This window comes from Eptesicus fuscus, chromosome 15 (assembly GCF_027574615.1).
Source record: "Eptesicus fuscus isolate TK198812 chromosome 15, DD_ASM_mEF_20220401, whole genome shotgun sequence".
Classification (NCBI taxonomy): Eukaryota; Metazoa; Chordata; class Mammalia; order Chiroptera; family Vespertilionidae; genus Eptesicus; species Eptesicus fuscus.
The window spans coordinates 59,890,760-59,907,053 of record NC_072487.1 but is presented as its reverse complement, the minus strand read 5'-3'; the positions used below and the strand labels follow the sequence as shown (position 1 = coordinate 59,907,053).

The 16,294-nt window shown below is 44.0% G+C and overlaps 2 protein-coding genes across 3 annotated transcripts in view; both read left to right on the top strand.

The window, feature by feature from the left end:
• TMEM245 (transmembrane protein 245) overlaps positions 1 to 5,009 on the top strand; it is a 66,520-nt gene extending 61,511 nt beyond the window's left edge. The window contains exon 17 of the mRNA XM_054726992.1: positions 597 to 5,009. Within this exon, the coding sequence (XP_054582967.1) occupies positions 597 to 642 (46 nt within the window). The 3' untranslated portion in view covers positions 643 to 5,009. The remainder of the gene's footprint in view (positions 1 to 596) is intronic.
• Positions 5,010 to 7,614: 2,605 nt separating this feature from the next.
• CTNNAL1 (catenin alpha like 1) overlaps positions 7,615 to 16,294 on the top strand; it is a 57,109-nt gene continuing 48,429 nt past the window's right edge. For both annotated transcript variants that reach the window (XM_008141820.3, XM_054727382.1), the window contains exon 1: positions 7,615 to 7,832. In XM_008141820.3, the coding sequence (XP_008140042.2) occupies positions 7,686 to 7,832 (147 nt within the window). In that variant the 5' untranslated portion in view covers positions 7,615 to 7,685. The remainder of the gene's footprint in view (positions 7,833 to 16,294) is intronic.

Sequence of the window (16,294 nt, the reverse complement as noted above, 5' to 3'; positions counted from 1 at the left end):
CAGTACCAGGCAATTTGGTGAAAAGACCTAACCTCATTTCTCCTTCCCTGAACCACATCCCTCAGAGCTTGGATTGGACTCTGCTGGGTCAGGTTTCCTGTTTTGTAATAAAACTTATTCACTTGGCTTTTGATCTTTGATCTTCCAGTGTTTTTCTCTAACATCCTTGTGTACACTTCTCAGCTGGCTAGAGGCGGGGAGGGAAGATCACCCTTCTCTTTTAAGGACACTGCTGAGAAGTCACACTGCTCTTCCACTTACATCCCATTGGCTAGAACATAGTCATATGGTTGTTAATTTCAAGGGAAATAGTTTTGTGGATGGGAGATAATGGACTCAGCAAAAAATAACAACTCTGGAGTTCCTGTTACTAGCATACTTTGAAATAATACTCAAAATATCAACTCGTGATAATATTAAGAAAAATGACTATATAACCTCATCAAGGCTCTCAGATTATAAAAATAAGTTATTATTCCATGGCATTTAATTACTGGTTAGGTGCTGTTTTCCTTTCTTTTTTTAGTATCTCTGTGATTTCATTCTTCCTACCACCTCATTTCCAAAAGCAAAACGAATTTTATTTTTTCTTATAGGACTTTCCGTGACATTTCTGAAGATCTGAAATCTTCAGTAGACTGACATGGCTTCCGCTTCAGTGGTTTCTCTAGGAAGTTCAACCTTGACTGTGAGTTCAGCTCAGCTGTGTCTCCTGTCCTTTCGGCTGTGCCTAGCACACAGAGCCGGGGAAAGAAGCTCCTGGCCTTCCTCCAGAATGCGTGGGCAAGTGCGAACTTGCTGTGAGCTGCTTTGCATTTTAAAGCACAGCTTTAGAGCTCCCAGATGTGGTTTGCTCACCTAACTGTTGCTAAAATGGCTTAGTTAAGAGTTTCAGTGTATGCACTGGTACCATGGCTTGAAATTTACCCCCTTTGCTTATCTGTATTATTATAATATGTATTTATAAAGTTATTTTTTAAGAGCCCTAATCTACCTACTGTTGAAAGGACATACATGTAATTTTTCTCGTGTTTTAAGAAATCTGTTCATAAACTTTTCTACGACGGTCACTTTTCAATGAAAAGGGCTTTCACTTTTGAGTACGTAGTTGCTTGAGCAGGAAAAATGTGTCTGCTTCCTTTTCCCACAATGTATGGTCCTCTCTAAGAAGGAACCAGGCTCCGGTGGAAGGGCAGGTGGCTCACTTCAAGTTCAGTTAGTTGTGTGTTGCAACCCTAGGAGAGACAGTCTGATTGAAGCTCTCTCTCCCCTTTCTTCTGCCTCCATCCCCACATTACACTGTTGCCAAATTTCTAAAACTTGGCAGACCAATGGCATTGAAGTGAAATACATGTCCGCTGCTGTTAATGGTAACAATGTGATAGAATTCATGTTGTGATTTTTCTTTTTTTTTCCAAATGTTTCAAGTGAAAAATCTCAGGTGCATCAGTACTCTGATTTGTTAAATGTATCCCTGTTTCACCTTTTGGAACTCTGCCACTTGGTTACTTACAGACCAGAATTTTATATTTATGCAGTATTTTCCCATCACTTAGCACAGTGCCTTGCACATGAGACTCTAGATGAATGCCTGTTGACATACATTGTAACTTCTTAAACTTATCAGATATCACAATAACCAGGATAGTGCTTTACATTTTACAAAGTCTCCTTGCCTGTAATTATTTCACAACAACTTCACATAACCTTTCATACAGCATTATGTTGTTTTATAACAGTTTCACACAGATGATGAAGCTAAGGTTCAGAAAACTGACAAACTGAAAGTCATAAAGTTCAGTAAGATTTGACCTCCTATCTTCTGACTCCGTAAGTCTGCAAACTCTGCATATGCCGTAGTGTTTCTTCTACTACCTTCCAGTTTTCCGTGCTGTGAGATGCTAGGAGAATAGGTGTCCTAGGACTTGTCCTCCTGTTCCCGAGGGCTGGGACTAGAACCCAGCTCTGCGCTCTGTGCCCTTGCCGCCGTATAAAACAGTCCTCAGGCTCTTTCTCTGGCCCCGGGGGAATGTGGAAGAGAAAGGCTTCTTAAGGATCAGAGGTCACCGCTTTGGAAAACACTTAAAAGTAGAAATTATTTTATCTCAAACACTTTTTCACTAAAGAGCACAGTTAGTATAACTAGCTTAAATTTATTCCGATATTAAGAAAAGCTCCATTTAGAAGAGAGGCTCCCGTGAAGTCTTTGTTTATACTGTAGACTCTGTGCACATCTCTAATTTTCCCTATGAACCCTTCAACAATTACAATTTGATATAACACCAATGTTACGTTTGGCCACTAATTGCTTTCCTTAGTTCGTTGTTTAATCACTTATTCAGTAAAACATTTGCTAAGAGTTTGCCAAACTGTAGGCCCAAGCCAGGCACTGTACAGGGTGCTGTAGGGGATAACTCATAAGCAGGCCTTCTCTTTCGGTAAATCTTAGCCAGATCATGTGTATTGCCAAAATAAAAAATTTGCATTAAAGGGGTTAAAAAAGAAATCGGGTTTGTATCTGTTAATTGTATACTGTAAGTTATAGCTGTAATTTGCACGCATTCACAAGAGGTAAATGTTATACACAATGAGTTGGGGTGCCTATACAGATTATGTCTTTTCAAAGTGCTTTTAGCGGTACAAAGTGATATTGCGAAAAACTAAACTTGAGCTAATGTGTGGCTGTAGCTGATTACAATTATTCATTGGAATACCAGGTTGTTAGAGGGGGGACTCTGAGCTCTAAGAGACTAGGTTAGAGCTGCCAAAATGAGCAGTGATGTAATATCACCCTGGAATAGCAGGAACAGAGGTGTCCTAGTGCTACCCAGTCCTGATCAGGAACTGAAGTGGCCCCAGCACTCCAGCAGCTGCATAAGGACGGGGAGGCTGGCCGGCTAGGGGAGGTCTTCTTGGAACCCTCACAAACATGCCCCTCAGGAGTAGTGAGGTTGTGCAGAACCTTCACAGAGCATAGAGATCAAGTGGTATGAAAAGGTAGGAGTCTCCAGCTCAAGTTTTAAAGATGACCAGCCCTCAGGTTCTCAGTTCGGATCTGATCGATGAAGTAGAAGTAGCTTCAGTAAAAACTGAGTTCAGAAATCCCATCACAATGTCTTGCATTTTACAGCTCGATTAAAGATTAGTGTTAAGTTGGCATTCACTATTCGGTTATAAACTAAATGGAGGAGATAAAAACTCTCCACACAAACGTGCTCCTCTCTTTCTCAGAGAACAGGAGTGTTGTATTTAGCATAAACTCCATATATAAGTCCTGCTTCAGTTCCAAAATTCTTACCATACTCTCTGTTCCTGGAAGTGAGCTCTCTCAGACTGCTTTAGATTCCAGTCTTATTTATTTTTTTCCATTTGCAAGGAATCCTAACACCCCCTTCCATTAGAGGTGGTGAGCTGGCAGAGAGTTCCCTTGACCTCTGAGACTGGTGTAGAGCGACCCTGGGCAGTGGGAGGATACCCAAGAATTGTTATGGAGATGCTATATTTAAACAAATTCCGTAGCTCTTGGAAATGGCAGCTGTTTATTCCAGTTAAAAAGGGCTGCTCCAGGGCTTACAGATAAAATCCTCTGGCTGACCTTGGTCTTAGCAGGAACCCATCAGTGACCCTTCAGGACTTCCTAGTACCACTAGTTCTCACTTACATTGTATTTAGCGTTTCAGGAAGTGTCCCTGCTGGGCAAGAAATACTCAGAAATTCAGTCCCTGAGGGTTAGATTAGAGCAAAGCAATATTTAGGTGAGCTATCCAGAGCTTTCCACCCAGGTTTATAGGAAAAACCCCTTCTGAACTTCCCATACTCTGGTCCTGACCTGAGGGTCTTCCAAGACCCTTACAAGAGTTTTACAGTAGGCACTTCACAGTGGAAATAGCCTCTGACAGTAAACTTCCAAATGCTAGTTCCAGCTGAAAATAAGTACTTTTGTTTTTATTAACTTGTTGCCTTTACATAGTTTGCAATAAAAATATATTCATTTTATTAATTTACCGAGGACCTGCAAAAAATGTGCAATACTATCTGAAACACTGAGCAGTTATTTTTTTATAAACTTGATTTACAGTTCTTTTATTTTTAAACTGTCTGTCTATTGGCATCACAGACATTCTGTGCTAGAATGGGCCTTATATAATTAGGTGGTTCTGTCATTTTCTAGAGAAGGGAACAAATCCAAAGGTCCGAGCGGCTTTTCTAACACACACAGCCAGTTAGTAACAGAATTCAGAGTAGAGTACAGTTCTCTTTTTCACCCAGGCCATTGTTCTACTTCTCTTTCCCTTTTCCTCGTAGTCGAGTAGCTCTTGGAAAAACGTGTTTCTTGTAGCAGTTGTTCAAATGGATGTTATTAGATGGTATCAGAGAATAAAGTGTGCATGGGGGAGGGGACTCCAAGGTCAATTAAAATTGAGACATGCTGGGTTTGTTTTCTTTCTGTAGGACTTCTCAGAGTTTTTGATGTGCTGTTATATATTGTGAATTTATGAGGGGACAAAGACTGTGTTTACTTGGACTTATTTGACCTTGAACTGCAGCCCCATCCTTCCTTTTCTCAGAGCATCTCAAAGTACTACTGGTCCTTTGGGAAACAGCTCTACAGTGAGTTTACAGCTTTTGTAGAAGACATCCTTAGTGGAATTTCTGAAAAGTAAATCTGTTACCATGGTACCCTGTAATCGTTAACAAATCTCAAAGTTTACTGAGAATACTAGAAAGAAAACATACTTGCCCTTCGGAGCTATATGTAAAGTATAGAGAGTCTTACCACCTATGGTACGTAAGATCAGTATTTGTGTTTAGTTTTTTCAAGTTTTTCAAGGATCTGTTAATGTGCAGATACAGTGGTGATATATTGATATTACATTGTAATAATGCTTTTGTATGGCACTTTATAGTTTTCAGATTGCTTTCATAACAACCCTGTAAGATAGGCAGGTGTTAAGTATTATCAGATGAAGCATTGGAGGCTCAGAAAGGTTTTTGTGATTTTTTTTTTTTCCCCCTGAAGTTTATAACACAAAGTAATGGAGCCAGAATTCAGTTTCAGAATTTCTGACTCCAAGTCCAGAGTTATTCGCACCTGGTTTCTTGTTTTTCTTCCAGCTTTATATTTTACAATGAAAGGTGTGGAAGCAATTCTTAAAGTAACATCATTTTGGCTTATTATCAAACACTGTTTCTTCTTTATTGCAGTGACTCAAAATTTAACTACTATTACAGCTATCCCAAAGAAAACCCTCCTTTTGTCCCTTGCACTGCCAATTTGTTTCGGTGACTGGAGTGTATAACAGGCACCATTTGATTTTGAAACCAAAATTGGATATGTAATTGTGATTGCTTATGTAATTTTGGGAAATGTACCATCTCTGCATTCTCAGACAAAGTAGAGATGAGATGGTGTGAAAGTAAAAAAAGAATATTCACATACAATACACCTCTGTTCTCTCACAAATGCTGTTTCTTAGCTTTAACTTGCTTTGACAACCTACTGATGTAAGTACTTTGTAAATGTAAAATATTTATATTTTGAAATAAAATAACTGGTGTTGAATGAATCAGGTGGTAAACGTAGTCTCATTTAAGTTGAGAAATTTGATCTTTTGTGAAGTCAGACTTTCACAAATACACTGTCTCTTGGGTCTTAATCTCCTTTGGCACCACTGCTTACACTGAAGTTTTATGAAATAAGGGTCACTTACAAAAGGAAGGTGCATGTGGGGAGTGGATGCTGGGCACCTTAAAGAGGTAAAAGGATCCAAGGCTGAGTTTGGAGCCCTCGGTACACAGGATAAGGTGGCCTTAAGGTGGGTGGATAAGGAAATGATGAGGTGGATGGCTGAGGAGTAAGCAACCAGAGGGGGGAAAAGTTGTATAAAGGAACTGTACCTTTTGAATGAACAAAATAAGCCTAAGTTAAGGCTATATTCAATACCAGAGACATAGGTGCAGCCCTGGCATCTATGCCAGGCAGCTCCAACCTGGAAGATGGAGCTGAACCCACAGTGGAAGTCCTATGAAACACCTATCGGTGATGATTGCGAAAGAGCTTGCTGACACCTCGAGTTGGTGGTGTTCAGCTCATCAACCTGACATTATGGATGGAGAAATGATCCTGGCTGAGGTGTAAGGGTGACTAGCCAGTAACATTTTTAAAAAAATATATATATTATTGATTTTTTTTTTTTACAGAGAGGAAGGGAGAGGGATAGAGAGAAACATCCATCAGCTGCCTCCTGCACACCCCCTACTGGGGATGTGCTAGTAACCAAGGTACATGCCCTTGACCAGGAATCAAACCCGGTACCCTTCAGTCTGCAGGCTTATGCGCTATCCACTGAGCCAAACCGGTCAGGGCCAGTCACAGTTTTTCTACTCTAATGGTTTCTCGTTGGCAGACGATGCCTGTTCACAAAGCATTTCTACGTGCATCTCAGCCTGTTGCATAAGGCTAGACCCCTTCAGAGCGAGTGTGCTCCTGACAACCTCCTTTGGCTTTGCCCTGGAATCCGTAGGCAAGGGGTATTCAGCTCCCCCATTCCAATCCCGCAGGGGCTCTGTGCTTCTCAGCCTTACCCTTACGCGAGTTTAGTCAGAAGTAAACACTAATGATAGATTCAGGCAATGAACAGCTGTTAAGAAACTGTTCTGTGCTAGGCAACAGGAGAAAAATAATTTGGAAAAGTAGTTTTAAAAAGTAATAGTATTGCCCTAACTGGTTTGGCTCAGTGGATAGAGCGTCGGCCTGTGGGCTGAAGGGTCCCAGGTTCGATTCCGATCAAGGACATGTACCTTGGTTGCGGGCACATCCCCAGTAGGAGGTGTGCAGGAGGCAGCTGATCGATGTTTCTCTCTCATCGATGTTTCTAACTCTCTTTCCCTCTCCCTTCCTCTCTGTAAAAAATCAATAAAATATATTTTTTAAAAAGTAATAGTATTGAACTGTAGGTGAAGCTTTTTCATATGCTCTATTTAATTTCCTTTTCAAGAGTAATTCCGAACAATAGCCTGAAAGATACCCAATACTCCTTAATTGCATAATCAAATATTTCATCTTCAATCCAGCTCAAAAGTATTGTGAGAAAGACACAGTCGCAAAAGGAGCCGCGTGGAGGGGAAATGGGACCTCTGAAGCGCTATTATTAGTGGAATTCCCGCCGCAGGGCAAACGCTCTCCCTTCAGATTGGACTCTGGTTCTGCCCTACTAGTTAGTTTCAACCCCAGCGCAACTTCTACAAATTGTCGCCGAATGGGACTGAGAACGACTCAGCGATCCCAGGACGGGAAGCTTTGCCGGGGACGGTTGTCCATGTCGTGGTCAGAGGCCGCGGGAGGCCCTCAGGTGACCTGTTTATTCCAGTGGGGCGAGACGTGCGTGGGAACCACTGCAGAGCGGTCTCCGGAGACAGACGGGGCGGGGCCCGGGTTAGGGGCGGGGCTTCGGGGCGAACCCGACCAAAGCGCGTTGGTGCGAGGTGGGGGCGGGGCCGTGCCGGGGGCGGGGCTCGGCGGCGGCCAAGCGGGACGGGGCGGGGCGGGGCGGGGCCGTGCCAGGGGCGGGCCCGGTCGGGGGCGGGGCCTCCGGCGGCGCGGGTGCCTTGCCGCCGCCGCGGGCGGGCTGGCTGGCAGGCGGCGGGCCCGCAGTGGCGCGGCGTCCGAGCTGTGCGACCGGGGGATGGCCATGGCCGCCTCTCCGGGCCCCGCCGGCGTTGGCGGCGCCGGGGCCATGCCAGGCTCCGGCCCATCCAGCTTCGGCTTCGACTCGGGACTCGAGATCAAAACTCGCTCGGTGGAGCAGACGCTGCTCCCGCTGGTTTCCCAGGTAAAGTGGCTCCCGGCGCGGCCCCTCGTCTCCTGTGGCCGCGGCCCGCGATGGCGGCGGCGCTCGCGCTGCGGGGCCGGCCGGAGGCAGCCGCTGCCCCACATTCCGCGCCCGCACGACGGCGTGCGTGTCCGACCTCCTGTCGGGGTTGGGGACCCGCCTCGGCGGAGGCGGCGGGAGCCGGGACCCTCCGAAATCAGGAGGCGAGGCCGAGGGGGCTGAGCGCCGGGGAGGCGGCGGGGGCGCGGATCCCAGTGCGGACCGAGTGCCGGCCAGCAGGTGCGCCGCCGGCCTGTCCCACTGGACCCGCTTCGGGGCTGCGGCTCCGGCGTCCCGGGCCCCGCGAGCCCCCCGCGGAGGGAGGGCAGCCGAACCCAGCTCCCCGGAGGCAGAGAGGAACCTGGCCGGGGGCCCCCGCTGGCAAATAGGGACCCTCCTCGTTGCCCCTTTTTAACCCGCTGCCGGCTCACGCTTGCATTCCCAGCTCAAACCTGGACTGTTGGCCGCTCTGGCGGGGGGTCCCTGCCCGCCTCCAACTCCAGCGCGCTCCCCGCGGCCTTTGTCCCTTTCCCCCGCCGGGGTGCGTGCGGCTCGCCCGGCTCCCATTCACCGGGGCCGCCCTGCCCCTTCCCCTAACCTGCCAGCTCACTCCACTGGCTTTTGTCCAGCCTCGGGAGAGTGAAGTGAAGGACTGTCTGATAGTTAATCCGGATACACATCTTTTTTTTTTTCTTTTTTTTTTTTGCCAAATTCCACTTGGGATTTATTGTACTTGCTGGTCCTAACAGAAGTCTGGAATCAGCTAATTGATGCGCTTAGTTTTAGAGAAGTTTTTGTTACCGTGAGCCGAGCTGTGGGCCGCCCGAGGGCTCGAATTCCTCACCTAGATCAGTTGTGTGCCAAGTACTGTGTGTGTGTGTGTGTGTGTGTGTGAGTGTGTGAAGAATTCTGTGCCTGGGGGCGCGCGTTGGCGTTGTGTGACTCACAACTCGAATGCAACGTCCTGATGACTCACTCGTATTGCCGAAATTTTTCGAGGTAGAGGGAATCTTCAAGACTACCTGGCTCTACATTTTTTAGAAAAATCCTTTCTTACAAGCATCCTTGACACCTGGTCGCCAGTCCCTTCTTTAAACGTGTTTCAGTGATGGGAAGCCGGGAGCAGGTCCGTAGAATTTTAAATGCCATCTCTTCTCCATCCCACTTCCGCAGACTCTTGAAGTCAGCACTCACACATGTCCCTAGGTCCCTGTGATGCTGATTAAACGAACAGCTCCATTTTCCTTCCTCATTTTAGCCTGGCTAACAAAACAGGTAATGAAATACACCTGGCGAGCTCCCCTCCCCCCACCCTTTCCATGTCTGAGAGAAGCACTGACTCGTGGGAAGGATTGCTGGGATCACTTCGTTATATCTGCACTGCCCCTGCCCTCCAAAGAATACCACCACCACCGATATATCCACCACCCCCAGTGAGAAATAGGGGAGTAGTTTTAGGAGACACGGAATAAGAGAGTAGAGGGAGTTCAAGTTGACAGGATTTTATTCATTTATTTAACATTAACTCTACGACAGGCCATGTTCTAAGCACTTTATAAATATTAACTCATTGTCATACAATCCTGTGAGGTAGATAGATGTTTATTCTCATTATATGGCTGAGGGAACAGAGAAATAGTGAAGTTAAGTAACTTGTCATGGGACTGAACTATAAACGTCAAACTGGGATTTGAACCCAGGCAGCCTGGCTCTGGGGTCTAGGGTCTTAGCAACTGTCGTTTGTAGCAGTTGGAAGCAGTGATGAGGTCAGCTAGGAGTAGGTTCAGAGAAGAGAGTCTACAATGGAAAAACAAGCTCTGGAAGGCTGTAATCTGAAGAAATGGTAACTTTTCACAGTATCACTGCTAAAAAAACGTATCAGTCCTACAGCTGTGCCTTGTGTAATTCTGGGGTAAAAGAGGGTGGAGGGAGGAGGAGAGTGGAGGAGGAATGTATAAATCGCTGCTGAGAGTTAACTAGAGGTCAATGCCAAAGAGGGAAATGCCAGTTTTTTTCCTTCCCTATTAAAGACTCATTCAGGCCCATAGCTGAGGTTCTGCATCCCACACGTTACATAGCCACAGCAATATCTTTAGCACAATACCATAACTGATGATCCTAATGATAGACTGTACTCAACAAGAAAAAAGTTAAATTATGCTTAACATGAAAAAAAAAAAAAGAGTATAAAGCATAGCCAGAACGCTGTTAACAAAACAGGAACGTGTGGAGTACAATTAAATGTGATTTTTGCCGGCCTGTGTGGCTCAGTGGTTGAGCATCGAACCAAGAAGTCACCACCAGTTTGATTCCTGGTCAGGGCAGAAGCTCAGGTTGCGGCCTCGATCCCCAATAGAGGGTGTGCAAGAGGCAGCAGATGGATGTTTCTCTCTCACGGATGTTTCTACTCCTCTCCCTCCCTCTCTAAAAATCAATAAAAACATATTTTTAATAAAATGATTTTTAAGTTTCGGTGAATGTTAGCATATTAAAGCTGTAGCTCTCTAGAAAACTCATGTCCAAGAATCTCCTTTTCTAAGGGTGCTGCGTTATTATGCAACTCATGCTTCATCATCTTATCTAAAAACATATTTCAAGCATTTTAAGAAAGCATTTGTCGTGTGCTTACTAGTTGCTGCTTTTTGAGGGTCTTGTATTCTAGCTGGGAGACGGGTGTACAGAATAGCACATCAAGTGTCAAATGGACATTGTCAGTAGTAAATGCTCTAGCCCTAGCTGGTTTACTGAGTGGCTAGAGTGTCGGCCTGTGGACTTAAGGGTCCCGGGTTTGATTCCGGTCAAGGGCACATGCCTGGGTTTCGGACTCGATCCCCAGTAGAGGGCATGCAGGAGGCAGCCGATCGGTGATTCTCTCTCATCATTGATGTTTCTCTCTGTCTCTCCCTCTCCCTTCCTCTCTGAAATCAATAAAAATAGATTTAAAAAAAATAGTAAATGCTCTAAGAGCTCAGAGGAGGCATGGATGAGTCAGGAACGATGCCATAGAGGAGACAGAGTCTTGAGGTGAACAAGTAGGGTTTAGTGAGTTTCACTGTACAGTTTAGTGAGTTTCTACTCTGATGCCATCTAACCTCTCTGACTCTCCAAGTGAAAAGTTCGGGATTACTGGCCTTATTCTAGGAATGCAAGGTTGAGTCAACATTAGACAACTATATACAATTTTCTGCATTCACATATTAGAAAAGATGTATTTTCTTATCAGTAGATGCAGAAAAAGCATTCAATTAAATTCAACTTCTAAGCATGATAAAAAGCACTTAAACTAATAACAGAAGAGAACTTCCTTAACCTGATAAAGTGTATTTGCAGAAAATCTTCAGTTAACATCATAGCAATAAGTTTTAAAAAAAATGTTTTTTAGTCCTTACCAAGGATATGTTTTTATTGATTTTAGAGAGAGAGGCAGAGAGATAGAGAGAGAGGTGAGAGAAGTAGCGATGTGCCCTGAAGGGGAATTGAACCTGCAACCCTTTTGGTGTACAGGACAGCGCTCCACCCACCCAACTGAGCCACCTGGCCAGGGCTCGACTGGATTTTTAAAGGTAGAATTCGATAAAGGTAATCCTAAAATTTATATGAAAGAGTAAAGAGCCAAGAATAGCCAGAAGAGAAGCAAAATGGGTGGACTTACTCTACCAGATTTCAAAAGTTGTTATAAAGCTATCATAAATTAAGACAATGTGGGTATAAGGATAGAGATGGACAAATAGAGTAGTGAAACGGAATGCGAACCTAGAAACAGATCCACACATACATGTAAACTTGGTAAATCACAGAATTAGCTCTGCTCGTGGGTGGGAAAAGGAAGAAGTTTTATAAAAAACGGGTCTGGACCCTGGCCAGTGTTCTCAGTGGTTAGAGCATCAGCCCAAGCACCGAAGGATTGCAAGGTCGGTTCCCTATCAAGGGCATGTATCTGGGTTGTAGGTTTGCTCCTGCCCCAAGTTGGAGTGAGTAGGGGAGGCAACCAGTTGATGTGTGTCTCTCACATCAATGTTCCTCTCTCTCTCTTCCTGCCTCCCTCCCTTTTACTCTCTGAAAAGCAATGGAAAAAAATATCCTCAGATGATGATTAACAACAACAACAAAAATAATAATAAAAATAAAAAATAATGGGTTGGGGGCAATTGGTTATTTAAATAGAAGCACGTGAAACTGGATCCATACCCCTAAGAGAAACTCCTATGTATGTGTTAGAGACATGGATTAGAATTTTTGGCCTTTTTTTCCCCTTTACTTCTTATGGCCCCAAACAGGAAACAACCCAAATGTAGGATGTTTAAATAAATTGTGCTACGTTCATACAATGAGATACTCTACAGCAGTGAAATGAATGAACCATGGGTATAATTATGTATATGGATGGGTCTCAAAAAACATAGTGTTGAATGAAAAAAAATTAAAGGTTCAAAATGTAGCAAAACAAAACCATATGTCATTTAGGGATATAACACTTGTGCAGTAGTTATAATAAGGGAAGGATGAGCACCAAATTGGGACAGTGTTCTTTCCCGGGGGAGGGAGTGATATAGAAAGGGAGGGGCCCATGGGCACTTGGGTTGTCCGAGGTACTGACAGTGTTTTCTTCAGCTCAACGGTGGTTGCATATGTCTTCCTTTCATTTCTTCAAACTGTACGTGCATATGTTATACGCACTCATTTGCTACATATTTTCTAACTCAGACCATTTTTTAAAAAGCTCTGGGCTAAGTCCCAAACATATTTTCTGCAGAATAGCTCCCCACCTCCTTTAATAATCACTTTATTCTTCCTGTCAAAACTCCCACTCCCAGTCTTAAAATGTTTTTATGCAAGGAAGGGAAGGGGGGATCTGCCACCCAGCTCCACCCTGGTGTGGAATGTTATTCTACCACCCACTAGTCTTTTCCTGTCGGTGATGGATTTACTTCATTCTCCATTGTGCAGACCCTTCACAGTTCTGAGGAGCTCGCCCTGTCTTCCCATTTCTCTCCGCAGGGTCCTGGAAGCTTTTCAGGATCCTTGTCTCACTAAGCTGGAGATAACCAGGGTACATAAGGGGCCCTCTTTGCTGATTTGTGTATGTGAATATATGTGTGTTTTTAATTGCAAAGATAAAACACACAAAATTCAAACACTGCAGTGGTGTATAAAGTAAGCATAATTGCCCCTTTTTCTTACTCTTAAAGCATCTCCCATGATTTGGTGTATTTTCTTTCATAGTGGTTTCTATAGTCAATTAGCTGATTTTTATGTCTAATGATTTTAAGCATTTACTGATGAGTGTCGAGGGAAGAATGTCCGACCTTAAGTAAAGACTCATAGGAGTTTATTTGAGTCAAAGTGACGGCAATTGCCAGGAAGCCAAACCTCAACAGATTGAGGAAATGCTCTGGAGGATGGCAGTTTTGCAGCTTATTTTATACACTAGTAGCCCATCGCGTGATATTGCGAGCAGCAGGCCGCCCACCGCTTCCATGGGAGCCAGGAGGGAGCCACGCCGATTCCGTGGGAGGCGGGCCCACTGTCTCCTCTCCGGGCCGGGCGCACCCTCCTCCCCCAGAGACCCAGAGGCCGCCCCCCCAGGACTGGGGTACTCCGCTGGGCTGAGGGGACTGGGCGCCACCATCTTGTGGCTATGGGCGCTGCCATCTTTGTGACGGAGTGATGGTTAATTTGCATATTACCCTTTTCTTAGATAAAGAATCAAAGGAGACCCAAGCGGGGTGAGGGTTACATGAAATCCACAGGTTGTAGATTAGGGAGGTGGGAGAAAGCAAAGTAGGGAATCTGAGATTAGATAAAAAAGCAAAACAGAGACACATACTTCTTGTACAGTGGCGGGTACAGGACAGAACACAGCGCAGAAGATTACGTGGGCCACAGGATAACAATGTGGTCTGTGCTTGGTGCCTGTGCTGTGCCTTCGAGGGTCCGGAAGAGATTTTCTGACATTCCAGAGGTATGTTATCTTAGATGCGCAAAGACAAGAGACAGTTTCTTTATCTCTTGTCTTTGCGCATCTTAGATAACGTACCTTAGGAATGCTACACGTGACTACCCACCGTGACCGCTATTAGTTAGGAATTTTACGTTCAGACCACCCTGTGTGTTTACTTTCCGTCACTGGGTTTGTAGGTAAGGCCCGCCATGCAGGCTTCCCCTGAGCTTGTCAGGTTTAGGATGAGGCCCAGGAGTTAAACCCAGAGACAAAGTTCTCTGCCCTGGGCTGGCTTTCTTATTCTTCAGGTCCCAGGGAATTAAGACTTTGTTCTTTTTTAAGTATTGGCTACTGCCTTTTTTTTTTTTTCTTTTTTCTTCCTGGTCTCCGCTTTCTTGCCTCCCCACAAAATCAGTAAATAAACGAAGAAAATCGATTTCACTCAAGAGATTATTGTTAATTACTCTAGGAAATAAAAATAACATCACAAACCTGAGATTCTAGAAGTGTAAACAGCATCATACCCAACAGTCACGAGGTGTTGTACTGTTTTACATTTACTAGTGTATTCCCCACAATGACCTGGTGAGATGGGTGCTCATAGTATTCCTGTTTTCACAGGTGAGAACACTGAGTCATAGAAAGGTTAGATGACTTGCCACATGGCAGAGCCAGAATTCAAACCCAGGCAAGGTGACACCAGAGATCGGGCTCTCGTGCAAGTTTATGCTTTGTTAGAGATGGGTCCTTCTTGACACTGTTGGTTAGAAGGTATCAAGTAAGCCCTGGTTCTTACTCTCTTATTCCACAGCAGAGTTCTTCATTGTATCAGATTCTCTTTCTTCCCCAGGGATCCCTTCTCTGCCCTCTTTTCCGGCTTAACCAGGCATTCTCTAGGTTAGTGTCAGGGCAGCTCCAGGTTGTGACTCCCAATATAAGATGCCTCCTATTTTGCAGAACAGTAGCTAAGATATTTTTTGGTGCATTATATAATTTACAAGGCACTCTCATCAGCTGTCTTTCCCTTGATCCTCAAGACAATCCTGGAGGAAAGAGCAAGTGTAGTGATTAAGAGTGTAGGCAACTTATTGTGACCTTGGGCAAATACTTATCCTCTTCAAATTTTAGGTTCTTTATCTGCAAAATGCGGGTGGTAAGAATATCTACCTCATAGAGATATAACCATTCAATGGATCAACACATGTAAAGCACATCAAATAGTGCTTGCTACTGTTGTGCTTAATGTTACAGGTTACCTATTTTTATTTTTTTGTACGATGAGGAAATTGAAGTTTGATCTGAATTTTGTAAAACTGTGTGTTTAAATGTGTATATGTATATGTATAAAACAAGACTGAAAGAATTATGCCAAAATGCTCATGGGATAGTGGAATTATGAGTGATTTTTATTTATTTAGGCTTTTCTAATTTTCCCTTTTTTTTTTTTTAAACAACATGAATAATTTTTGAACCTCCCTTTTTAAAAGTTTGGTCATTATTCTAGGATATAAGTAGACCTCTTAGTAAGGAATTTTATAAATGGACTCGGCTCCTCTGTCACTTTTAAAGGCATGCCTCTATTTGGGCTGTAACATTTTCTATTCTGCTTGGAGTAAGAGGAAGACAGCCAACCACACCTAATCATGCACCCGGGAGGATGCTTGTAGTGAAATCAAAGTGTGTGTGTTTCAGAACTGAACAAGAGTTGATATTTTAGCCTAATTGCAGGATCTTTTCTTTATGATTGAAAGTTTAAAGCTTTATGTAAATGAAGGGTTTGACAAACTGAGTCTGTTCCCAGGTGGTTGTTTGGAATAATCAATGGTGATCAAGCCCTGGGTACTCCAGGTGGTCTGCAGAGTTCCCTGGTCTATCCGATGTGGAGAAAAACTAAGCTGATGCTAAAGGATTCCTATTTGTCTCCCTGCTTCCCAGCAGCATGGCCCACAGTCACCCGCAAAATTCACCCATAGCAACTCCTCTTTGACATGATAACCTAATGGCTTTAGGTAATATTTTATTTTGAAGACAGTGTTCTGCCACCCTCAAAAAAAAAAAAAAAAAAATATCAGGAAGATTGAAAACCTCCACCAAAGGAGAGTACTGGGTGGGCTTTGGTGTCAGGCAAACTTGGGTTCACATTCTAAACTAGGCCGCTTTTAGCTGTGTGAGCCAATACTTCACTCAGCCTCCGTTTGCTTATCTTTAATAATGCCTGACAATTAAATAAGAGAGCTAATTATAATATACATTGAGTGTTTGCCATAAACTTGGTACTTTGTTAAACACAATATGTGGATCATTTCATTTAATCCTCTTATCAACATCATAAGGCAGATAAGGCATTATGGCTAAATGGTTAAGAGGTGAGGCTCTGGAGTCAGAATGTCTGGGGTCAGAATGTCTCCTTGATGTCCAATTTCTTTACTCTTCATGATGTCCAATTTCTTCATTTGTTAATACCTGCTTCATTGGGATTTTT